Here is a 25,021-nt window from a genome sequence, read left to right as displayed (position 1 = left end):
TTGACAGTTTATTATTTATGCAATTCCCCAAAGCTAAGAAGCTGTACACCGAAGCCACTGTCACCTTGGTGATCCAACAATGGAAGAAAGTAGACTAGGCTGGCAAGTAATGATCCCTACTGGGCACACTTCACTCTGTGTATGTTCCAGGTGGACTGTCAAGATCTATTCAAGATATCTGAATGCAGGGGTAACGCCCAAGTAACACATGTAAAACTAGACAGAATAAAAATAAAACAAGGGACGTTCTGTCAGCACTGCCACCTACTGTACAGACACTGGCATTTAACATACCAGAATTACTAAACAATGCTGCCATCTGCTGGTAAATCTGTAGCAACGGGTTCATGTTGTACCTGGTAGAACTACTACAACTAAGGTTTCTATCTATAAAAACTTAAAGCCACACATCATGAAATATCACATTTTAAATGAGACTTAAAACAGCAAAAGGCACAGTACAAGTGTATTACTGCTGAATAGCATTTCAAATTTGTTTTCAAGGATTTCAGTACAATCAGACGTTATTACCAAACAGCTTTTCTCCAATAATTTCTTAACAGCACAGTTAAAGCTCAAACACATTCACAATACTCCCCAATGGCAATCAAGCAGTGAGCAGGGAACAGCAAGCTGCACAAGTGTCAAGCTGTACAGGTTATAGTAAAACACTTTTACATCTGTAGCTAAAGGATCATCTATCCACTGGCCTTGAGAGTTTAAATATTGACACTTTAGCAGTAGCATCCTTGGATAGCCTAGTATGTTTTAGTATCGCTTTACAATGTTTCAGCGCATAACAAGCAGACAAGCACAGAATTAAAGAACCAACTAACAAGCCCCTGCATAGCAGTTTAGGCCCAGTTTAAGCACCTGTTTAGGCCTTGAACACTAAACTATGCAGCAAGCTTTCTTTCACACGGTTCGTTCACAGTTTGAGGTCTTTCTGGATGGCCCAGAGGGTCTCGCTGCTTTTCTTCAGGCGTGCGGTCTCACTTTCTTTCAGTGACTGTTTTATGATACCACAGACCCCAGACGAACCCAGGACACAGGGCAGACTCAAGAAAACTTCTTCTTTAATTCCATGCAAGTCCTGGGGGAAAAAAAAGGATAACTCCTTAAGGTGCACATAATGTTCCTTCATTTTGGACCAACTTGTAAAATTCATAAAATATGAACTAGTCGGGTGTCCTTCTATTTCAGTAAGCAGCAGAACAACAAGATTAAATACACTGGAGATCAATCCCGCTTGCCATTGCAGAAATATTGGTGTGTGGAGGAGTCCCCTACCTTGATAAGATAGGACACTGGGTGGACAATCCGGAGGTTCTTCAAGATTGACTGGGCAAGGGTGGACACACTCAGCCCAATGGCCCAAGAGGTGTACCCCTTCAACTTGATCACTTCGTAAGCGCTGTGAAAAAACATTATATATTCAAGCCAATATTCTAGTCTGGGGATTCTATATTCACCCTAGAGACCCTAATCACAGCAACCGCTTCTGAACATGCAGAGACCTGTGTATCAGAAACATGTATTAAGCATTAACACATAACTGAAACAATCACCAAAGACTGCAGACTGGTTTTGGTCAGTAATGCTCTCGCTATTCTCAAGCCAAAAAGACATGGAAAGTATATTTTATTTGAAGCTCCATACCTATCCACTACTTGTTTGTGAATTTGTTTCCATTCTTCAGGGTCATTCTCTGTATCCAGGTAAGGGTTTAGAGACTGGAGACTGACTCCAGCGACATTGGTTTCACTCCAGACAGGGACTATTGACAAAACAAGAGTTGAAATCAGAGTTTCTTTCACACCTCAACAAGGACTAAACATAACAGAAGATTGATTGTTGTCCTGTATTTAACTGTGTGTGTGTGTGTGTGTATATATAATATACAATAGGTAAGACTAATCAACCAAAACTGTGGCTAAACTATGCATACCACTCGAGTCCCCATGCTCCCCAATGATGTATCCATGGACGCTGGAGGAGTTGATCTTCAGCTTCTCTCCAATCAGGAAGCGGAACCTGGCAGTGTCCAGATTGGTGCCGCTGCCCATGACGCGGTGGCTGGGGAATCCACTCAGCTTCCAAGACACGTAGGTCAGGATGTCCACTACAGCAGCAACAGCAAAGAGAGCACAGGTTGGAGAGGTGCCCAGTTTTTACCCACTGTACCTCATTCGTTTAGCAATACAACTAAATATAAACAGAAACCTAAAGACAAGTCATTAATGCTCACGAATATTTATCAAAATGGTGAGTTATTTTATATTGTTTACTGGGCTACTTGATCATAATGCCTGATTTATACAATAGATTGCAGAGCAATTAACATACACTGTGATATTATTTATTATTATATAGGCAGCTGCTCAATAATCAAATGCATACACAGTAGCACCTGTAAACTGTAAAACACCCAGAGGATCTGATCAGTTCAAAAGACAGTGAAGAGACTGGCCAGATCAGTTCCCCTTTCATTAAAATGATTTCCAATGGGAATTCAATTCTTCCCGTTTAATACTGAAGCCATTTAAACAAATTACTAAGCTCCACAAAGTATTTTTAAAATTATTATTCTAACCACACTTGCATGGCCATGTGCCAACGTCATTTACCTGGATTGGAAACAACAAGGAGGATGGCATCTGGGCTGTATTTGGCCAGGTTTGGGATGATGTGCTTAAAGACTTCAACATTCCTCTGCACCAGGTTCAGACGACTCTCCCCTTCCTTTTGACGAACGCCAGCAGTGATGATGCACAACTTGGAATCTGCGGTCTCTGAATAGTCTGCAAAATACAGAACACGGGCCTTTAATGAAGCAACCTCATGAACTTGGAGTCTCGTCAGCTCAGTAAAGTGGAAGTTTTAGGCCAGGAAACACGTCTTCCCTGACAAACGACTGGTTGCAAACACAAAAATCTAAAATGGAAAAAAATAAAACATCCTTTTAAGCATGCGTTTACGTGAAAAGCAGGTTTCAACATAAAACCCTTTCAGTATAGCCTTACCCCACCCCCTTATATTACAACATCTGTTGTGCTTTATGCTTATCAAGTTCACTTGGGAATTGTTTTTTTTTCACTGAGCGCTTCTCATCTTTCTTGCACTCGGCACTTGGTGTAATTGACCTAGTTTGTGCAGGAAGAGCCTTTGTCACCAAGACATCTCGGCATGGATTTTATTTTCCTTTACAATAGACCAGAGGAGGCAAGAACCCCTTGCAGGTGAAGTACTATGGGAAACTATGGCATGCTTTATACTGCACCCAGGAGTGTGCTACAACAAGAGATACAGGGAAAACTCCAAGCCATTTGTTCTCCCAATACAAATTAGACACTACTATTCTTCAAATAGTACGGCATTGTGCTTACAGCCATTGATGCATATGTTGTTCATCAAGTTCATATCTGCAAAAACACCTGAATGCTTGTTAGGACATGAAAGAGGTGCTTGGGTAAAAAAACTGGAATATTCACCTGCAGATAAAAAGGGGTTGCAGAACAGTGTATGTGTCTCTATTGTTAAAGGCAGTTGAGGTATGGTGAAACAATGACTCAGCTTCCTGGCAAAGACCAACCGATTTAACGATAAGGGCTTGATTTCCTTTTGGAGTAAGATGTGTTGTGCAAGAATATTTTTTTTATTGCATTGTGTTACAGTAATCCGTCACGTATCTGCCAGTCACACATCCGCTCTAACCGTTTCTCCGCCATGATCCATCTCTTCAGCAATGTCAGTTTATTATTGAAATTAGAAGATTAGTTCAGACATTGTAGATCCTACCAAAGTTTTCGTACACTGTGTTCCATGTGCTCTGTGCGCTGCCATTGCTGGTAGTGTCCCGTGAGCTGTTCAGTGTGTTGATATGTAAGTAAATCCTGTTCACCTGCGGGGTGTATCAACTTCAACCTCCGTCTCGATCTCCTGCCTGTCACTCAGCAGCGAATGCACGCACCCACACTGCAGACGGCTACCCTGTCACAAGCATTAATACCCTGTATCCTTCTAAACAAGGGATTAATAGCAGCTCCCTAATAAAAGCTGAATCTCAAAACAATGATTGTGTGAAATATAGTCATTGTTACAGCTGTGTATAATGGTATTTAAAACATTAATGGTAATGGTATTTTATGCCACAGATTACTGTATCTATATTTATATCCTATTGCATACAGTGTCAATGAGTAGACTTTACTTGCTAGATTAAACATGATTTGCTAACTTACCTTTAGCAGCTGTGATGGTGCTCTTCAGAAAGAGGCTGCCATGCTGTAAATCCATAACTTCACCCATCAGTTTGTCCTCCATCACATCAATCAATGTAACATTATCAGCTATATTCTACAAAATAAAGATGACCAGGGAGAGTTTTAATTGAAAGACCAATTCAATCTATTACTGTTTTCGGGGATCACAAAGTCTTTTACTTTGGTTTTACTGAGCTTTTCATATTCATGAGACAGATCATTCAATCACTGTTGAAATGTTGGAGTTACAATGGGCTTGTGCTCAACGTCGATGCATTTATCAATTCTGAAATACGGTACAGCTATTGGACAAAATATGAAGAAACCATCTCAAAGTGTGTTGTTGCTATAATAGATAGTGGTTAATCGTTTGACATGAATATTAATTATCACACTTAGAACAAGTTTGAGTAGCAGAATGAGATACAGGTAATATGTGATTTTTTTGGCTTGAAAAGAATCTTAATGTTCAATCAGCAATATATCTGTATCTTTACCAATTCCAAGCTTATCTCTAAGTCAGTAAACTAAGCTCAATATAACTGGACACCTCTAACAAAGACATTCCCTAAATGAACTATACAAAATGGCAAATAAAGATGTGCAACGTACACTCCCCTTTTACCTGAGTCCACACACACAAAAGTCCCTCACTGGTTCTTTATGTACAAGATGCTTGCTGGTACTAGCAGAATTATATAACACAAGTTTAAGTATTTTACAAACTTACCGACTGAAGAATGCTGATCGCACAGGCCATCCCCACCTGTCCCACCCCTACAATAGTGACCTTTGCTCCTGCCACCACAGGCTCTCCAGGATTAACTTCCCGGATCAGTTTGTCCTTTACAGTTGCCATGGTGTTGTAAATAATATTTTGCCTGAAAATAAAACAATAAATAGAAAGATTCACCATGTTAGGGGGTTTTGCTTGATAAATTGATGAGCAGTATTCTAAAATCTATTTTCTTTCTCTTCTTAGAACTGGCTCCATTGTTTTTCTCTTTTTTCGCTAGAAATAATTTGTTTTTTGTACTTCCCTTTAATTTGGAATATGCTGATATTTAAAGACAGCGCTATAAGTAAAAACACAATTTAAAAAACTCCAGTTATTCTAGTAGTAAATCAAGCATTTGAGCCACATGAAGTTTCCTCCTGATTAGTTACCAGCAAGAAACTGTTGGAAATGTCGTTATATTATTTATTGTATAAACAACGTTGCACTTTAAAAATATATACATCTTGCATTAAAGTATTAAAAAACACACAAGCAAGCAAACAAATATAAAACCAGAAGGGCCATTGACAATGCTGCTAATACTAAGAGATTATTTACAGAAGGTTTGGTTAACACATCTTTTAGTGTTGGAATAATCAAATAGGAATCCCAACATAACTACCAACTACCAAATGTGCAACCTCAAATCAGACCATTTTTATTAGCAAAATACGCGTCTGATACCAACACCAAAATCCTTATTTAATTAATGCATTGGATCAGAGTAGCACGTTTATATTCAGAATGCTGCTCACTCCCAATGAATTTGAGGCGGCCGCAAAGGTAACGCAAGATGGCTTTTTAAAGGTATTTTTATAAAAATTTTGTAAAGGTAAATGTATGACAGTACTTGAGTTAGTAAACGCAAGAGCAGATAACGTTGATAATGATCAACTGATCAATACTACAAATGCAACATATTTCGTAAAACATATTGAATACTTACCAAAAGTTACAAAAAAAAAAAAAATCAATTTTTCTAATAGATTTTAAACAAAGTATATTTAAAGCCGTTATGTTTTAATACATACTTACGAGTGTCTTTTTCAGAGATCGGACTACAGTGGTTTGGTGTTTTCTTGCCAATGAAAAAAAAAAAAAAAACGAAAAGGAATGGTTGTTTTATGATCCCCAAGTACACCACGCCCCCGAAATGATAACTGTTTGAAGTCCCCAGAGCCATTGCTTGCACTTCGTGATGCGGAGTAACATTTCCTTCTCCAAATCCAAAACCTCAGATTAAACTATGCATGCCATTGACAGTTAAGAGCAGATTGTGCAAGATTTTGGACTTGTTGCTTCATAAGGAACGGTTAGGGGTACAGGATCACATTTGAGTGCATAAAAAAAGCATTCTGGTTTTCAGATATTCATCATTACGCTGCATGCAGCATTAGTGGAGGGTTTAGCGGTTTGAGAATGTGCTGCAAAACAATTACTTTGTCATCGTATTTACGCAGGCGGGATACCGGTTATTTTTTAAAATGTAATTTAATTTATCAAATTGTAGCGAACCTCAATTCTCGCAGGCAGGCGCATTACACAGGGCTAGGCAATCTACAGCTCTATGCTTTAGTGTGAGAGGTCCCGGGTTCGAGCCCGTCCTCCGCCTGTGTGTAGATTGCCTCGCCCTGTGTGAGGCGCCTGCCTGCTGGAACCGGGGATCGTAACAATATGTTTAGGGGTGACCAGATAGCAAGAGTGCAAAATGGGGACACTCAGTTTGTATGGGGAGGAAAGAAACCTCGTGAACTACTGCAAGAGGTATATTTCGTCAGAAGATCGTGACTAGACATTACCAAAAGAAACTGTACACGCAGATGGAGGTATGTTGTTTGCACGTCTAGTAGTTGACTTAGAGGAAAATACGACAACACATTAAACAAAAGGCTCCTACAGAGGCTGCTGAACAGAACGTAAAACAAACAGCTTTCAGAAAACAAACTGGAAAGTCATCGCAGACAAAAAGTATTCCTGTGTCGGTTGTAACCAAGTTAAATCAGCACTACCTGTACAATCAAGCACAGCTACCTCGGTTCAAACAACCTGCTGTTTACTTTTTGAACGCAGTTAGTATTTAGACGCGAATAGGCACGTTTTCTCTGTTTTGACTCGGTACTGATAAAATAAATTCCTGGATGGGACAAATAACATGACAACGAACGTGCTGCATATATGCACTTTAAAGAATGCCCTTGGGTAACCGAGTTTTGGGACTGTTTCTAATCGATTTCCACATCTGTATAACTTGGCAAAGCTTTGCCTTACACTTCCAGCCAGTTCAGTGGATGCAGACGTGCAGTCTCAATGTACGGGCAGGTCCACACCAGACAGAATGTCAGCAGTAACTGCTGGGGATATTGCATGCTTGCACTCTGTATTAGTAAGGAAGCAAGTACCACTATTTTAAGGCATTTGTTTTATAGTGCTCTGAAATATTTGGTGTATTTAATGTTTAAACAGGTCTGCGAAATGTCCGTAATTATAATCGTAATCCTTTGATGACTTGACCATGGGCATATCACTGCTTGAATCACTGCTTGAATCGGTACTTGCACTGTCTTTTTTTGCTTTTTAGTGACAGGCTGGTCAACAAAACCAGCCATGCTTGTCACTTCGCCAGTAAAACTGAAAAAAAACATATGACGCCTACCGCATCATATGCTTGCAGGTTAACGCGATGGCATAGCTGCATAGATTCAATGCAAAGAACTCAGTCAAACAATACGCCCTAAGCCAGTAGAGTATGCTGTTGCACCGCGAGACAGTATAGCAGCTACATATACGACATTTCCAAACGAGAAAATAAAAAAAATCACATTTTACTTCTGGCTTTTCAACGTTTATTCTAAAAATCAGAACAAATGGCGTCCATACAGTAAGGCGATTGGGACGCGGGACAAAGCCCCTATTAACAGGGCGTCTGGGTCATATATATATATATATATATATATATATATATATATATATATATATATATATATATATATATATATATATATATTTGTTATTATTTTATTTGACTAAATGTACTTGCTTTCCCATCTAATGCATTTCTGCGATTGCTCGTTGGACATGCAGTACGTCACAGTACAGTAAATACATGCTCTGAGCCTACAAAATGCATTAATTTCTGGCGGGACTTCAGCAATGCAGTTGACAAATTAGGGCAATGGCTTGTGGTATCCAGGAAGTGAGCAGAAACATTAAAGGTAAAACAGGTGTTCTGTTTTTGCAGCTTAGCCAGCTAGCCACACACCGGGAACATGCAGTGCAAAGAAGAACATCCAGAAGTAAGTTACCGGTAAATGGTTGATGTGTAAAAGTGTACAGCACAATTGTAGGGTTATTTATGAACTCATATTTTGTTTGTTAGCGCTACCAAGCTGTGTAAGGTTGGGTGGGTGTAGTTAAGCAAAGGTAACTGCCGTTTTCATGACCACATTTTATTTGAACTTCCAATATTGAGCTTTTACGTAAAATTGAAGGCAATCGCTCGCTTAAACACACACACATTTACGCACATTTCCACGAGAACACACTAGAAGCGAGCCCCGAGTTTCTCGTTCTTTTAACTTTCATCTATTAGCTAGATAAATGATTTAAATTGCACAATACCTGTTCATAGTTTAACAAAGTTAACCAAAATGCCAAAAAAACATATGTGTATTTTATTAGGAGAATGCATCATGTATATATTAAAAAATACATACATGTTACCCGCTATCGGTGTAGTTCCTGGTGATTTACAATATCATGAATTCGATTTTATGTGTACTTCTCTGGCTGTGTAATTACTATACTAATATAGTATAATATAATTACTATACTATACAGTGCTTCCATCATGTGCCTGGAGACATACATGGTCATGGGAATGGACACCGGCTTCGACATGGATTCCTTGAACATCCTGGACAAATGGATCAATCTACAAATGACACCACACAACAACCCAAAAGCCTTTCCTTCCTGGAGGACCAAAGCAACTGCGACATCATAAAAGCTACACAGTGAGTTCCTTTGTTTCTGTTGTTAGTGTGAGATCTTTGGTGTGGAGATCAAAATGTGGCACAACAACCTCAAGAGTGTTTGCTTTTATTAATAGAACAATGTTGAGTGGGATTGTAGTGTGGACAACAGTGTTGTGTTTTTTTTTTTTTTTTAAGGTATGGGGCACTAGAAAGGTGTAAGGAGCTTGTGGAAGCTGGTTATGATGTCCGACAGCCGGACAAAGAAAATGTTTCCCTCCTTCACTGGGCAGCTGTCAACAACAGAGTTGACCTGGTCAAGTAAGTATTTTAAGCCATTGTTGCATGGCCTTTTCCCAAGCAAGTGCTTTTCGTTAATGACACTTAACTAACAGTGCAGTAAAAACAGGAACAAATACTGTGTTCTTCAAACTGAAATGTCTAAATTAAAATAAGCCTATATAAAGAAGTATATTAGGTATTTGACAGGGCTAGGATATTTCTTAAAGACAAAGATAATTTATTTTTTATTTATTTTTTTTAACCTGCAAATCATCTGTAATGTTAAATGTAAATCAACGGGATACATTTGTCATTCGTGTTAATCTTAAACATGTTGCTGTGTTGCTCTGCAGGTATTACATTTCTAAAGGTGCAATAATAGACCAGCTTGGTGGCGATTTAAATTCAACTCCTCTTCACTGGGCTGTAAGGTAAATATTATTCCCTTTGTGCATCCCTGTAGGGTTGCTTTTGGATTGCTCAGGCTCTCATTGCCGTTGGTTCTGTCTGCTTTTAGATGTTACACTACCTCAGGGATGGAACCAAGAATCCTGTTTCTTAGCAGTTTGAACCATTCCTGGTTTTACTATGAATAAGATGCACCCAAGCTTGTTGCCTATACAGTGTGGCTAATCAAGTGCATAGTAAAACCTGGAATGGGTCAAACTGCTTTGCAATAGGAGTCTTATTTCCATCCCTCTACCTAGATTTATTGCAAATGTGTTTTCTCATCAGTAATGGACTAAGGTGGGACCAAGGTAACTTAAGTCAATGTGGGGCATGAGTTACTCAGCTCTTCTACTGCATGCACTCAACACCAACCCTGGAGTTCTCCTTCACATGGGATTTATGTATCATCAACCCCAAATGGAGGAAACACCTCCCCATAAATGAGTCCAGTAGAGTTAGAATGACAATAGTGTATTGTACTGTATAGGAGAACAAGATGTGTGGGTTGAGCACAAGTCCTAGTAATCATTTTTCTGAAGCTTGTAGTAACTGTTACATTCAGATGTGGTGCCGGGCCCTTCTACTAAATGATCCAATCATTTCAATGAAATAGGACATTTTGTAATACAGACGTCACCAAGGTTTCCTTGGTAAAACACAACGTCTTTGTCAAACACTGACATGTGATCATGGCCATCCGATCAGCAATTAACAACGAGCTGTCCAGCCAATCAGATCCATTCCTGGTACTGTTTTGCTCTTAGTTTTAATGCGTGTTCTTTTCTTTTTTTTAAGGCAGGGTCATTTATCCATGGTGGTCATGCTGTTGAAATACAGAGCAGACATTGCACTGGTAGATGGAGAAGGCTTTAGCAGTATTCACCTGGCAGTCCTTTTCCAGCACATGCTCATTATAGCTTATCTTCTTGCAAAAGGGCAGGTAGGAATTTGAATTGAAGAATGTATTGCTGAATTATTTTTGAGTAAAAATACTCCCTTTTTTTTTGTCTAACTGTTTCAGTCCAGATTTCCATCTGTAAATAATCTGTTATGTCTTATTGTGCATAAATTGTTGCATTTTATATATCTGCAGAATGTAGATATGCCAGATTTAAACGGACAGACACCTTTGATGTTAGCAGCTCAGAAAATCATTGGGTAATTATTCATCTCTGTTTATGTAATTCTACATTCATAGCAAATCCTTATTTTTGAATATGCTGGGTAAGGTTCATTGCAGCATGCACAATTCCTTGCCTAAACACCTTGGTGCCTTATATTCTTTTTGTCACATTAGGAAAGACCATTCAGATATGAGGGATCTGTCTAGCCTGGGCATTTCAATCAAGACAGAAGTGTTGAATGAGTGTATTTTTTATAAGAGGCTCTGTACCGCAGTGTGAAGGCCAGTCTGGTGAACACTGTGGTCAGGAAGCAGGTGTCTCAGAATAACAGGGTGTGCTGTGGCATTAATTCATTTTATGGTAAATGCAAACCTTGGAACAGCATTAATGTATTGTCTACATGCTGTACAAATTAAAACCTGCACATCTAAAAATAACAGTAGCCTTTTTGATTAATAAATCAAATTGACCTTTAATGCTGATTGCAATCATGTTAAGATTGTAGTCATTTTTGCTTGCAAGGATGTGTTGATTAGCCACGGTATGTCTTTAGTTCCTATTTCTTGAGAAATGCTGTGAATTATCAGCATTGGCTCTGTCTTCTATACTGTTCTTGTTTTTTTTTTTTCCCTAATATTTGTAGACCAGAACCTGCTCACATTCTCCTTAAGTTTAATGCTTCAGTCAGTGCCGTGGACAAGGTATATAAAAACACCCCTCTGCACTGGGCAGTGACGTCAGGCAATGCCGATGCAGCTCATTTTATATTGGAAGCAGGAGCTGATGTGGATGCCCGGAACGCGAAGGTGAGGCATGGTTCGTTCAGTCATACTCATGGTAACCATACAGGGAGAATCAGCAATGCTTTAGGCACATGTTTCATGCCCTGAATGTTAAAACAGTTTCACCTTTTCGCAATGTATGGGTAATTAAGAACGAGAAAAAATGTCAATCATAAACAGCACTCTGTTCATTCTCGTTGTATTTTTTGAATAATAGTACAGTCAGTCCTTATGTGTTTTAACATAGGAGCGTTACCCAGTTTATGTGGTATTTGGTATATAATGACCCTGGAACAATGTGAACTGTTTTTAATTTTAGGGAGAGACGCCTCTTGATCTTGCTCATCAGGTTAGGAACTCCCTACTGATTCACATGCTAACGCAAGCGAAACAGGAGAGAAGTAACGCCAACATGATGATTTTCAGGAGATTGCAAAGATACAAGGTAGGTTCATCATTCAGGAGTACAAATGAAAAAATATAGTGTCTTGCAACAAATAATACTAATACTCTTTTTGAGAACAAAACTTTATACTGAATATACTATTTTTCAATGTATCATACAGCATAACGTGCTCGGTCATAAAGTCAACTGAAATCTAACACCTTTCTCTTTTTTGCTGCAGGATCTGTTTTTTATATTTTATTGGGTTCAATAAGCAGCAGTATTATTAATCTATGAAATAATTTTTAAATAGCTATGAAGTTCTTATACATTGGTCTGACCTAGATATGGTGTTCCCTGTTTGCTGTCTGTCACCGCGTTAGCCAGCGATCATTCGTAAAGAGTAATGACCTTCCTTTCATTACTTCATGAAGGTGTTAATCACAGGAGGCTGTTGGGCTGATAAAGGAAAGCTGCCTGGACTTTGTTTGGCCGTCATTCTGATTTATCTTTCCCAACATTAGTCAATAATGAGTCAGCCTTGCGCTTAATAGCGTTAAGTCATGTTTGGACCAGAGTTATCTTCCCGTAAAGAGCACCCCCTGTTGGAGAGTTAAGGAAGGCATGGACACCAAACTTGAGTAATCAGAAAACCAGATACTAGTTTATAATTAAGAATCATTCACTTGTGTATGCACTTTTATTTTTTTTAACTTTCAGTTCCATTTGGTCTTGCTGTTTTGCATTTGTGTGTTGTGGGCAGTAGGATTCATAGCTGACATGAATTCAGAATCGTGGTTACTTAAAGGAACTCTCTTTGCCTGCATGTACGCAGTGCTTCATCTTGTTACAAGGTTAGTAAAGGGTTGCTGTTCGGGATAGCATCTGCTTTATGTAGTCCTGCATGCCATGCTTATGTGAATAATGCAGAAGGCTGTGAGACGAGTGCCTTCTGGCCAAATGTGGGTTTTCAGCAAAACATAGTTGTAATTTTCATTTACAGTTTTCAATAGTTCTCAGATGAGGGCATTTTTCAGTGTTTGATTTCAGCCTGATAACAGATGGAACACAAAATACAGTCAAATCTTTTCGGTTTGTCATTCATACAAGTTTGATTGTACTTTTTATTTTAATACATTTTTCAGTTGGTTTTACAGTTAAGCAGGTTTACTTGCATAGTACAGTTAAAGCATGTATGACTAATAAATTAAATAGATTCTGCCCTGCCTGAAATCTAATGTTATGTTTTTCTAGTGATTGAACAATAAAGCAACAAACACAAACGGTCACACCCTTTGTGTTCCCTAGTCAACTTTCTCATTCAATTGGTAAACATTAAAGAAAGAGACCACAAGGGGGCAGTGTGCAACTGAATTTTCAGACTACTGAAACAAGATAGTGAGTTTTATTTTTTTTTTGTTTTGTTTTTTATCGACAAAACATTTTCTGTTTATAGAGTAAATGCAGTAACAACAGAGTGAATGTGTGAAAGTGTGTGTGAGAACTACTGAAATGTAACCTACATTCTTATCGTGTCTGTGGCATGGATCAGGTAATAATGTATACGTCACCAAAAATGGCTTGATCAGCATTATATTGTTACAGCAGGTGTTGCTGTGTGTAATAAGCAGTGAACACAGTAACTGGTGTATGTTCACAGGTGGTTCATGGGATCTCCGCTCCAATCCTTCTTGCCTGCAGCTCTTCTCCTGGCCTCAGTGTTCTTGATGTTTGTGACCTGGTTCGTTTTGTTCCTGCCAGATATCCTTTTACTTTGTTTCAAAAGCATCAATAAATTCAAACTGTTGTCTGTTTTAGAGATCTTAACCGCGGCAGATCTAAAAACCCAACCCTTTCTAACTGCATTTTTTCACAATTTGTTCACTGTATTTTAATTTTATGTAGTAATGTTATTAAGTCTTATGTTCTATCATCTCTGGAGGAAGGAACCAAGAGGATTAATATAGATAAGGAGTCATTGTATTTATAATTAACACTGAAATGATTTGTTGTCATGAATGTGTTTTATTAAGCGTTAAAGAACATGTCAACATTATGTTGGTCCAGTAAATCAAATAGTATCATGGAAAATATAGCCTGCACGTTTAACATGTGTTACATTGGTTTTCTACTGCAGCAATGTTTTTTGTGTTTTTTTTTTTTTTTCATTCGGTTATAAATGGAACATACTTGAAATCCCCATAGCAACTGAAAACCCATTGTGGATTGAATTGACACTGTTCATGTTAAAGTTTAATTGGATACCACCAGAGACTTGCCTTGGGCACATAAGTAAAATAAATATGTTTTCCCACCTATACTGATTTATTATATTTTAATTATTTTGTTTAAAATAATTTTCGCCTTTGTAATATAAAGTTGATCATAATTGCACTGACAAAAAAAAAACTGTTAGTTTGTAAAAAAAAAAAAAAAAAAAATATATATATATATATATATATATATATATATATATATATATATATATATATATATATATATCATGATCTGTTAGCATGAAGTAGTGAAATAAGACGTGAATATTGTAATTCATCTTTTCAGCTTGTTGTTTTCAGCAATATTATAACAAGGATTTTTGATGAGCCAAAATGGCTTTAAATTCTTCATTTTATAATATTTAAAGTAAATAATGAAGGCTGTTTATTTTATTTTGAATGAATGCTTATTTATCACCTCTTGATGTTATTTTGTTATTTGAACAAGTCGGGCCACTTCAGCACTGCTCATGCATGTTTATTTTATGTTATCTGGCTTAATGCTCTTATATTATTATAATGGGCTATGGATAAATGTTTTTTCAATTAACTTGCACAGCGAATAATAATTAATGAAAGATAGCTTGGCTCTGGGAATTTCAGATAACATAAATGTCAGCAGTATGAGAGTTCTATTATCTACTTTTCATTTTTGAACACTGGCAGTTATATTGACATCAAACCAATAATATAGTACGTTGTTCCAGCTAGCATACTGTTTTACATGACATTACTTAGTAGGATTACTTGTAAAAGTTATTTTTTTGGATGAGGTTGTCAATAAAATGTATAATTGGCATGTCACATTAGCTTGTGTACTGTAAAATTAAATTATATAATCATACACACACACACACACATATACTGTATGTATCGTTTGCTGACTACATTATGGATAGTACACTATAAATAACGTACACTAAAAAATGTTAATATTTCTGGTTTTAATTTAAGAAAAAAAGCTGCTTTTCTAATTAATTAAAAGTATCTTAAAGGAAGCAGTGACAGAGCATAATGACTGCTCTGGGCATTAACTTTTTTGCATATTAAAATGGGCTACAGATAAATGGTTTTTCAATTAACTTGCACAAACCCACACTATTCTGGAATGTTTACTACAGAATATAGCTTTAGTAAATGTGGATATCTGTTGGGTTGCTTTAAATAACCAACCCTTTGCTCTACTGTGTAGTATTTTAAGGTAGTATCTCTAGTACAGTCAGTATTTTTAAAGATAACTGCACATACTGTAAATTCCTTAACATGGAGCTCACATCTTTCTGAGCCTGTTTTCCAGATCGCCTTTACTGTCAATCTTACAGGACTCCTGTATTTCTATTACAAAAGCTGGAGAACAGACCCTGGGTACGTCAGAGCCACAGAAGATAAGGAAGAGGTATATTATTGGATTTTCTACAGTTAGTCTATGTAAACAGTAATATTCTGAACCTACATGGTTATATTAGAGCATTCTAAATGCATAGGTTGTCTATAAACTGGCATGCAGTTATTTTTGAAGTGTGTGGGTTTTTTTTTTTTTACAGGATCCTTACATACAACAAAACAGACTTTTCTTAAAGCTGGTGGGAATTCCAGAGTGAGAAGATGCTTTAAAAACTCCTTGATGTATGTTTTGTAATAGATGCTTTGTGCAGTGATGCCAGAGTGACAGGCTGCTGATTACACCTTCTAATCAACCACTGCTGATTTTTTTCTTTTTTTTTGTTTTTTTATAGAACGTTATCACTCTTGCAGAGGCAGGCTGTCTAGAACTGGGGCTCTTTTGCAGCTCATGTCTTGTAAGTGAAGTAAAAAATAAATAAAAAGTACGCTCAGTCCACCCTCTACAAAAAAAAACGATTTGACAGCATGTATAAAACCGTATTTGAAACTTGCAGAAACCTACTCGGTTGTGCTTTTTGAAATGCCTGTTGCAGAAAAATACTATCCTGTCAATATATATATGTTTTACTTCCAGGTGCACAAGCCTATGCGATCAATGCATTGTTTTGCATGTGACAGCTGTGTGGCAAGACATGACCATCACTCTCTCTGGACTAATAGTTGTATAGGTGAGTATGATGATCACGATATTTTGACAGTTTGTGAAGGATGAAGGAGACAAAATCTAGATCTTGTATTACTATGTGGGCAAAAAATAAATTTAAGATAAATCATTGTGGGGGTGAGGGCAGTGCAGTGGGTTAGTGTGCTGGCCCAGTTTCAGGAGGGCTGTGTTTTATGATAAGTTTCACTCTAAATGTACAGTTTTTCTAATCATTTGGGTGTGCTGTTTTAATGCTCCGATTCAGGTATTGGAAATCATCGCTACTTCTTGGGATTTGTGTTTTTCCTCTCGCTTGTTGGAGGGTGTATGTTCTATGGGACCATTGTGTGTAAGTGTTTCATTTTTCTGTGGGGAGAGCTTGTATAAAATATAAAGGTATCCCAATCATCTAGTAAACGGATTAACGGACAACAGTGACAGTACCTTGTGGTGCAATTCTGTTTCATGACAGTTTTCATTGTATCTGCAATATTACATCACGCTACCAGGTTATCAGTGACAGAAAATAAATGCAAACTGATAGCTTTTGTAGGGGGGTGTATTTGATTATATTCACAAAATGTCTGCCGGGATGGTTCTTACAGGTTTCTTTATACGCTGTAAAAAATCTTAGGAAAGTCTAGGTACATCGCCGTCCCTTTTGTATGTGTATATAGAGATCAACATATGTACATACCAAATGAGAAACCTGACCAAATGGGGTTTTTTTAATAGCTGGATTTTGGCTCCCATTTTCCACTGATGGCAGTCCTTCTCCAGTTCCCCTTAGTGGTCTCGAAATGAGCTACCGGAATGAGTTTGCAAAACACGCAAAAGATATAAAGGCACTGTCTCTTATCGCCTGACAAGTGTGCCCACGGGCAAACTACTGTAATACCCAATAAAGTAAGAAACCAATTTCTTTTTGTTTTACAGATTGGTCATCTCACTGCTCTACTAACTATCAGGAGGATGGTGCGTGGGGATATGTGACTCAGATTGTTTCCTGTTCTCCCTGGGTGCTGTTCATCTTCGTTGTGGTTTTTATCCATACCGCATGGTCTTCTCTCCTGCTGTTGACACAGCTGTATCACGTGAGTGCTCACAAGAAACACTTGTGTATTGTTGTATAGCTTTTTTTTTAATTGAACTCAGTTATATTGTGTTTACATAATACAACTGGGCTTCATTTTTTTGTTTTCTTATATTGTATTTATCCTGCATTAGTTCATTTTTTTAAGATAGTACTATATTACAAAGGTATAGGTTTTATAAATTGGGCAATTTTACATGTTACTGGTCTAAAAAGTTAAAGTAATTGGTAAAGGAATATACATAAGGTGGGTCTATGAAGTGTGCATGTTTTTGAAAATTCAGCTTCTTCACTTTTCATTAAAGTAAAAACCCTTTATATAAGTCATAATGCAGTCTAGATTCGCATGCTGTGTGGATAAAGGTAGGATCTAATTAAGTGTAAGGTCTTGATTGTGAGTCGTGTCTTATCTGTTAAAATATAAGAATGCTGGATTCATCTTCGATAATAATAGATTCCAATTAAATTAATCATTTTATCTGCAGATTGCTTTCTTGGGTTTGACTGTTACTGAAAGATTAAATCTTTTGAAGCGGATAAAAAGTTCAAGGCATGCAATTTCAATCAGGCAAAACCCATACAAGTAAGTCTTTGGCTTTGCTTTGGTTTTCAACAAACTTATATATTAGCAAAAACTGCAGTAATGTGTTATTTAATACAGCATAAGTATACTGTCTCTTTTCACTAATAATAATATTACAGCTAATATAATGTGTGTTTGTGGACTTAATGGGTGGTTTACAATATAAGTGTTTTGTTGTCGTTATTTTACCCTGTTTAAATATTTTTTTTTTTTTGTTTTCTCTGTTTTATTAGTTTGGGTTGTTTCAAGAACATTGTGAATTTCTTCCAGTTGAGGTGCTTTGGCCTGTTCAAACCAAACATCGTCGATTGGACTCAGCAGTACAATATGTCTGTTCACTCACAACAGGCAGTGCCTGATGACTTGCAAGCAGTGTAAAAGGTGTATTGGTTTGGTAAATGATTGCTATTTAAATTCTAGACATTACACCTGTCAAAATTGCATTGTTAGATATTTTTGCTTTTTTTTTTTTTTGTCCTGGTAAAAGCGCAGCTGTGTGGTGTACAGGGCGAGTCATACAGCTCAGGTTTGCGTCCTGGCTGTGTGGAGTCGCCTGTCTTCACTGGGGATTCAGAAGGGTGCGTTGCATTGGCTCTGGCGCTCCCGTGGGTTATGGAGGCAAAACTGGCAGGCTGTTTCTCCTCGTCACGCTACAGAGACCCCTGCTGGCCAGGAGCCCAGGGAGCTCAAAAGCTGACAGCTCCACGGCTGACCTTTAACCTCCAGAGGTCAGTAGCCATGCTGGCATCCACTCTTTAGTTACATGGTATAGAAGAGGAAGCTGGCTCGGTCGTGGGATCGGAGGACACCCACTGAACCTTCAGAGAGGTTTTGGAGAAATAATTGGGCACACAAAAAAAAAAAAAAAAACAAGATTTTATAACATGCAGGAGCCCTCATCGGTTTGGAACCCCCTGTGTCCCAGTACTTTTACCTTCCCTTTTTTGAGGTCTGTAGTGCAGTCTGTACAATATTGTCTGCAATGTAGATATGCCTATGTGTTGGGCTGTTTTGAATCTGTTTGGATAACATTTGAAGTTAAATCATTTACATGTTCAATATGAGCTGTTTCCTGTACATTTTATACTTAATGAAATTTAAAAAAAAATTAAGACATTAAAACCTTTGAAAGTTCCATGTTCTACATTGTGTTTTCTGTGTATTAGGACCTTAGAAAGTAATAGACCCTTACTCAGTATTACTAATACAGTGTGAGAAACGAATTGGCTCAAGACCTAGACTGCAACCAATATTATCATTGAAAACATATAAAGAGCTGAAGAATATCCAGTTGACCTTGTGGCTTTCTTAAAGATTTTTTCTTAATTTGGTGGGTTTTTTTACACTGTTTTGTACTAGTTACTTATAAGAACAAAGTTTAAAAACTTTTGACTTCTAAAACAAAGGATGAACTTTGTGTTCTGCCATTTTAAGCACGTAGTATTGTTTTTAATGTCAGAAAATTATTATTGTATTTAATAACCTTAATTGGATTAATAAAAATCAATGTCTTGGTTTGCATTATGCAGTTTGCTCAAATGCAAAATGTTGATAGTCTTGCTTCTTTAAGCAAGCGGATCAAATCTGAATAATAATGAGGCAGGAGTTGCACAGTAATAGGTGCATTACCCAGTTTAAATGGATACATGCACAAATAAAGAACACAAATGAAATCAACAAAACTTATGAAGTATGGTTCTGACGTGGGGGTGTCTGGAAACTACAACAACAATGTACGCATATCTGAGCTATTATTCACTTCCATTATACTAATCAAAATTTGAGTTTGAAATTAAACCAAATATAATTGAACTGTGTATAACAAAGTCAAACTAGTTACTAAAACTCAACAAAATAAAATAAAATCACTAAAATTGATGATTGGTGTATATTATTGTTTACTGTAAAAGATTTAAAGAAGCATTACCTTGTGAAGCAAAATTAAATATATCTGACAAGCATTACATGTCGCTGCCTTTAATCAAAAAGCAAAAACAAAGTCGTTATTTAAGTCATTAGTGCAGATAAGGAGATACAATAACATTTACATTATTAAACTGAAGTGTTTTTAAGACACTTGGGGGGGGGGGGGGATACAAATGTTTGTAAATGTTTTTGATAATTTACTCTTGCTGTTCAGCACATCCCAGGTTTCCAAGGCCCATTCCTTTCGGACCGTAGTTTTTTGCATAACAAACTAGAAGAATAAGAACACATGAAATGATTAGTACCGAACTGCGTTCATGCCAATTGTTTTTTAATTGAAGCAAATGTTTGGCATACGATTTGAGTAAGCGAGTCAAAAGGCAGATTTTATGAGAAAAATTGGTAATAGTATAAAACTTGCATGAAAAAACTGAATTGCAGGATAAAGAAGTAAAATTATAGGTAAATCACTTGTGTTTTTTTTGTTTTTTGTTTTTTTTTACGAGAATTGTTATCCTCTCCACAAATATGCCTTAGAGTTAGCATTTGCCACACCTGCCCCACTATGTTAAGTTTGCTGTCTTTAATGTTTTTTGGTGTTTTTTTTGTTGTTTTGACAGGGAAACTTATTTGCTTTTCGTACCCCTATGAGTTCACATAAACAGTGGGGGAAAAAAAAAAAAAAACTTAAAGAACATGTTCAATTCTGGTATAATTTCTTAGATAACGAAATGTTTTACCTTTACAGTAGATTTCTCCATCTTTATCAGTCACTGTTGTCGATTCCAGACTTTTCCCACAGAGGGCACACCGAAAGCATGTCTTATGCCAAGGCTGAAGAGATTAAAAAAACAAACAAAAAACAAAAAAAATCTGTACGTTCATCGCAGTTTTAGTCAACACATTATGCTGTTCTTTATTTGATTATCCGTGTAAATGGAACATGCTCTCGTACATGTTTGTAACACCAAACTCAACTAGGAATAATGCTCAGCAGTGTATCTTGGGTTCTAAACAGAGCAGATAACAAGTGAATTCTCAGGATCTTAAGACGTGTTCCTGAATTTGCTGCAGTGCTGTTTATCTGGTTAGCTTTGTCAATGTGCTTTGGAAAGATGTCTTTCCAATCCTGTAAGAAGAGTGTGCACATCAGATAACAGGAGCGTGACAAACCCAGCAATACTGTAAATGGCAATTCCTTTTGAAAAGGGGTTTGTTCTTATGACACAAATGGAAATGGTTTAGAAGCATACCCAATATGGGACGAATTAATTAGGAAAGAATATTTTGCGAGTAGTTAAAGTGCCATTGAGTTTGAACTGCATTATTATATGTGTCAATTTAATACAGCCCATGCAGACTCATGCTATGTAGCTTGTGTTTCATATGTTTAGTGATAATGATTATCTCCCTTGCATACCTTCCCCCCTCCCATCATCCTTTCTGCAGCATAGACAGATCTGGAACACCGAGAGCACTTCTCTGCACCCACAAACTTCTGGGCAAATTTGTTGGAGTTGGAATTTGTTGCTGGGCGGTGAAGCTTTGTTCTTGTGTAAAAAATAATAATAATAATTAAAACAATAACATCATATTAACACTATTCTTAAACATAGACAATTCTTCAATAAGCCAGTAAGTACAACGTTCAATGTGTTATCCATTTACTAATATTTTGCAAACCGTTCACATTCTGTTAACACTTTATTTTCAGTTGCTAAATGTTTTAACAATACTGGAATGTAGTCGATACATGGTTACATTTTCATGAATTGGACCCCGGAATTAGACACCTGTAGAAACTAGCTACATGCATTGACAAAGGTTTCAAGTCTTTTTCTTCTAATGAATTCCTGGGGATTTAAACATACTTTAAGTGTTGCATACCACATCACAACCTTTGCAATATGTTCTTCATTTCACTATCTGCAAGGCATTTAAATTTGTCCACAATACTAGACCAAATAATGCAACTTGTAACTTGATGTCCCTGATGTATTACTCTACTCACTCCTGTTGTTCAATTCCCAGCTGCTCCCCTGTGTCGGAGCTCAGGGCTCCTGCACCCTGTCCATAACCATAGCCCTTTGGACCATACTTCTTCCCATAGCACGTCTTGCAGTATATTTCAGACTCATGTGCTGCTACTGTAGTGCTGTCTAGCCCTTTCCTGCAGACCACTAAAAGAAAGTTAAGAGCAGCAGATATGTGAATACTGGAACAAAAAAACAGGAATAATTATCGGTTTTAATAATGTAATGTGCTACTGATTTTCAAAACCCTAGAAAAGTAAGTGAAAGCTACACCAGATCTAGTGGTTAAACTCAACTAAAATGATCGTTAATAAAATGATTTATACAAAACAACTTGTTATGTCATAGTGTATGTAGCATTGGCATGATAAACCTGATGTTTTTGCCATGTAGATAAGGGCAAGCATTGCACACCCATTTAGAAGGGGGCTTTAGACTCTTAATAAAAAAAAACATTCACTTAATACAAGTAGAACTGTATTATAAATTCCAGGAATATCCCTTGAGATGCATTATGTTTTTGAAAAGGAATAAAACATAGAGAATGAGGGAAATCCTGCCAAGAGCCACACCATTTCTATTCCTGTCAGTCTGGGGGGGAAAGAATTTTAATTTGCCACAACTGATGGCGCAATTAGTAGAACTGCTCTAAACCTGTCCGCTGCTACCAGCAATTGCTCCCATTACAAAAGGAGCATTTTAAGGTCCAGATGTGAAACTTTTTGCCAACCTTCAATCACATTGTTGATGTGAAAATTCTTCAATGAAGATGGGGTGGAGAGCAACACGACAGTGACCCTTTAAAGAAACTGCTGATAGATTGGAAACTCATTTTCTCCTATTATTGAAACATTCCTTTTGTTTACCATATTGTAAATTTAAAAATAAATATCTCGACCTATATTTTACATTTACTTGACCAAGAAATGTTCTTGTAACTTTCTTCTGGATTTAAAAAAAAAAACAATTTTGTGTTATTTTCTATTTTAATGCTGAATGATAATAATAAAAAAATCCATATATGCACCAACTACCTTTTATACAATCGTACCATTTCGTAATTTTGGGTAAATGGTTTCACATGCTAATACAAATCGTTAGTTGCATATAAGCTTATCATTTTATAAAAGAAGAGCACTCACTGCAGATGAAGCATGTTTTGTGGAAACTGTGTCCATTGCACTGCATCTCCTCTGCATGGTACACAGTCTTCTCACAAGCAGCGCACTTCGCTCCACCACCCCAGTTGGGCATCTTTATAAAAGCAGTGGTCAGCTGGAAGGGCAAAGTACCAACCTGATGTTTCAGATACTTCAGATATGATTCACTTCCGTAGCAAAATCTACAAATGCTGTTCAGCCACTTTATACATAATAATAATATAGTCATTTAAATAAGTTGACATGCTGGTTTTTAATGTAATAGCATTTTTTTTCAAGGCATACCCTGTTTTCAATGAATTAAACTGCTACTCATTTATTCACTGTAATAATTTAGGTGGGTTAAAATGCAGTATTGTGATGTATTATGAATATAGTAGAAACTCGTGAAATAAGTAGAAACAATTTAATGAAAAAAAGATTGTTACAAATGTTTGAGCAGCACCAGTTACAGCCCTCCTATGAAGGCTTGATAAGGTATCAGGTGACTGTCAGGCTGAACATGGCTTACTTAGGCTGTTGATTAGTGACAAAGCCATTCCAAATGCCTGAAATATTACGATAAGAGTCCAAGAATAGTTTTATGTGCTGATAAAGTTCTGCCAATAATGCCCTTTCAACAATTTTACGTGACTATTACAGTACATATATTCAAAATGTATCATACTGTACTGCTGTTTAGTTGTTATTTGCTAAAAACAAAAAACGCTCTCCCAAAACAAAATATACCCTTCTATACAAAATAAAATTTTCAAATGTGCTAACTGGGGAGGTAGACGGTCTAGCTATCACTGTTTTCAGTTTCTAGTTCATGTAATAATGGTGGAGACTGTAATCGTCATATCATCTCCCTAGTCACCATAATAAAACATGTATTTTACTAGTGTAAGTTATGAAATGTGAACTAGTTTTAAGTGTTGAGCAAGGTCAGTTAAAATAAGCAATTAATCTCAGTTTGATATCCTCAATATCTAAATACTATACCTACAAAATATATTATACAGTACTTCAGTGTGTCATGTATTATAACATGTTTATTGTGATTATATTCTATAAAAAAATGAATGCATTACACTATATTTTGAGGTAGCTGCCTGCCAGAAAAAAAAAAAAAAATCTGTGATGTGATTTTTTTTTTTTTTTTTTACACACCGACAAATTGATTAACACAATCCCCAATCACTGAAAATCTTGGGTTTTCAATTGACATGTTTTGATTGCATTAGCCAGAGCATACGCTCATGGAAAAAAAAAAAAAAAAAAAAAACTCATATCAATCAATCATATTTAAAGTGACAGTTATGCTGGATTCACACAGATTTGACTGAAAGTGTTGCAACAGTCCATTTGCCAAGTCATAGCACTCAGATCTAGAGGTGAAAAAATGCAGCAAATAACACTTAGGTTAACAATTCAAGTTGTAAACACTTGTATATGTTAGTAGCACACTGTAAATAAACGGTATACATTTTTCTAAGTGTTAAACTCACAAAATAAACATATACAATAATGTAGGCTACCAAATACACTTAACTACCTTTTAGGAATGGTTTACATAGGTATGCTCACTTACTAGATACCAAGACTTCAGCTGCCCGTTAATTCCGACGCGGATTCCAGATCTCTCCTTATGAAACTGAAATGAGAACAATCTCAAACTAGACTGCTTTATATAGTGGACCTCCTTCATTAGCAGCACAGGTTATGAGTGACTGCTGTTAAAGTTAAGCAATCTTCCCAAAATAACTTGTGAGACAAAGCCTGTGTCTAATAAAAGCAACAGTGCTGTTTGGCGGAAACTGACAACTTAAACCAACATCAACATTTGTTCCTTTAACTGGTGTTTGTGTGCACCTGTGGTTACTGCAT

At 36.9% G+C, this 25,021-nt stretch overlaps 3 protein-coding genes across 4 annotated transcripts; 1 reads left to right on the top strand and 2 right to left on the bottom strand.

The window, feature by feature from the left end:
- Positions 1-413: 413 nt before the first annotated feature.
- LOC121294678 (L-lactate dehydrogenase A chain-like) lies at positions 414-6,238 on the bottom strand. 2 transcript variants are annotated; one of them, XM_041218649.1, is made up of 8 exons: positions 6,072-6,238; positions 4,993-5,143; positions 4,242-4,356; positions 2,628-2,801; positions 1,949-2,122; positions 1,660-1,777; positions 1,291-1,414; positions 414-1,093 (listed from the first exon to the last, which is right to left on the bottom strand). In XM_041218649.1, the coding sequence occupies exons 1-8, from the start codon at positions 6,221-6,223 to the stop codon at positions 929-931; spliced, it is 1,173 nt and encodes a 390-aa protein (XP_041074583.1). In that variant the 5' UTR covers positions 6,224-6,238; the 3' UTR covers positions 414-928. The 2 variants fall into 2 exon arrangements, with proteins under 2 accessions (XP_041074583.1, XP_041074584.1); XM_041218650.1 differs by having other exon boundaries at positions 6,076-6,161.
- Positions 6,239-6,382: 144 nt separating this feature from the next.
- LOC121294677 (palmitoyltransferase ZDHHC13-like) lies at positions 6,383-19,168 on the top strand. The gene is made up of 18 exons (XM_041218648.1): positions 6,383-6,866; positions 8,279-8,333; positions 8,878-9,053; positions 9,210-9,332; positions 9,647-9,724; positions 10,539-10,683; positions 10,837-10,901; positions 11,511-11,673; positions 11,969-12,094; positions 12,755-12,888; positions 13,695-13,795; positions 15,585-15,706; positions 16,047-16,109; positions 16,289-16,382; positions 16,623-16,706; positions 17,294-17,451; positions 17,936-18,033; positions 18,267-19,168. The coding sequence occupies exons 2-18, from the start codon at positions 8,307-8,309 to the stop codon at positions 18,409-18,411; spliced, it is 1,902 nt and encodes a 633-aa protein (XP_041074582.1). The 5' UTR covers positions 6,383-6,866; positions 8,279-8,306; the 3' UTR covers positions 18,412-19,168.
- Positions 19,169-19,994: 826 nt separating this feature from the next.
- Positions 19,995-24,831, bottom strand: LOC121294679 (cysteine and glycine-rich protein 3-like). The gene is made up of 6 exons (XM_041218651.1): positions 24,726-24,831; positions 23,135-23,267; positions 21,971-22,139; positions 21,380-21,509; positions 20,700-20,793; positions 19,995-20,230 (listed from the first exon to the last, which is right to left on the bottom strand). Exons 2-6 carry the CDS (start codon positions 23,244-23,246, stop codon positions 20,157-20,159), a joined length of 579 nt encoding a protein of 192 aa, XP_041074585.1. The 5' UTR covers positions 23,247-23,267; positions 24,726-24,831; the 3' UTR covers positions 19,995-20,156.
- Between the last annotated feature and the right edge of the window lie 190 nt (positions 24,832-25,021).

Source organism: Polyodon spathula, chromosome 19 (genome assembly GCF_017654505.1).
Source record: "Polyodon spathula isolate WHYD16114869_AA chromosome 19, ASM1765450v1, whole genome shotgun sequence".
In the NCBI taxonomy this organism is placed as follows: domain Eukaryota; kingdom Metazoa; phylum Chordata; class Actinopteri; order Acipenseriformes; family Polyodontidae; genus Polyodon; species Polyodon spathula.
The sequence above is the reverse complement of the archived record's forward strand: the minus strand, read 5'-3'. Positions and strand labels throughout refer to the sequence as shown.

Coding starts and splice junctions, on each gene's coding strand:
- LOC121294678 (XM_041218649.1), bottom strand. CDS start 6,223: ATGGCTCTGGGGACTTCAAACAGTTATCATTTCGGGGGCGTGGTGTAC. Junction 2,802..4,241: donor CACCATCACAGCTGCTAAAG/GTAAGTTAGCAA, acceptor TGTATTTTGCAG/ACTATTCAGAGACCGCAGAT. Junction 1,778..1,948: donor GGAGCATGGGGACTCGAGTG/GTATGCATAGTT, acceptor TTTTGTCAATAG/TCCCTGTCTGGAGTGAAACC.
- LOC121294677 (XM_041218648.1), top strand. CDS start 8,307: ATGCAGTGCAAAGAAGAACATCCAGAA. Junction 16,110..16,288: donor TCTTTTGCAGCTCATGTCTT/GTAAGTGAAGTA, acceptor TTTTACTTCCAG/GTGCACAAGCCTATGCGATC. Junction 16,707..17,293: donor GTTCTATGGGACCATTGTGT/GTAAGTGTTTCA, acceptor TTTGTTTTACAG/ATTGGTCATCTCACTGCTCT.
- LOC121294679 (XM_041218651.1), bottom strand. CDS start 23,246: ATGCCCAACTGGGGTGGTGGAGCGAAGTGCGCTGCTTGTGAGAAGACT. Junction 21,510..21,970: donor CTGGGAATTGAACAACAGGA/GTGAGTAGAGTA, acceptor TTTTTACACAAG/AACAAAGCTTCACCGCCCAG. Junction 20,231..20,699: donor TGGAGAAATCTACTGTAAAG/GTAAAACATTTC, acceptor TTATTCTTCTAG/TTTGTTATGCAAAAAACTAC.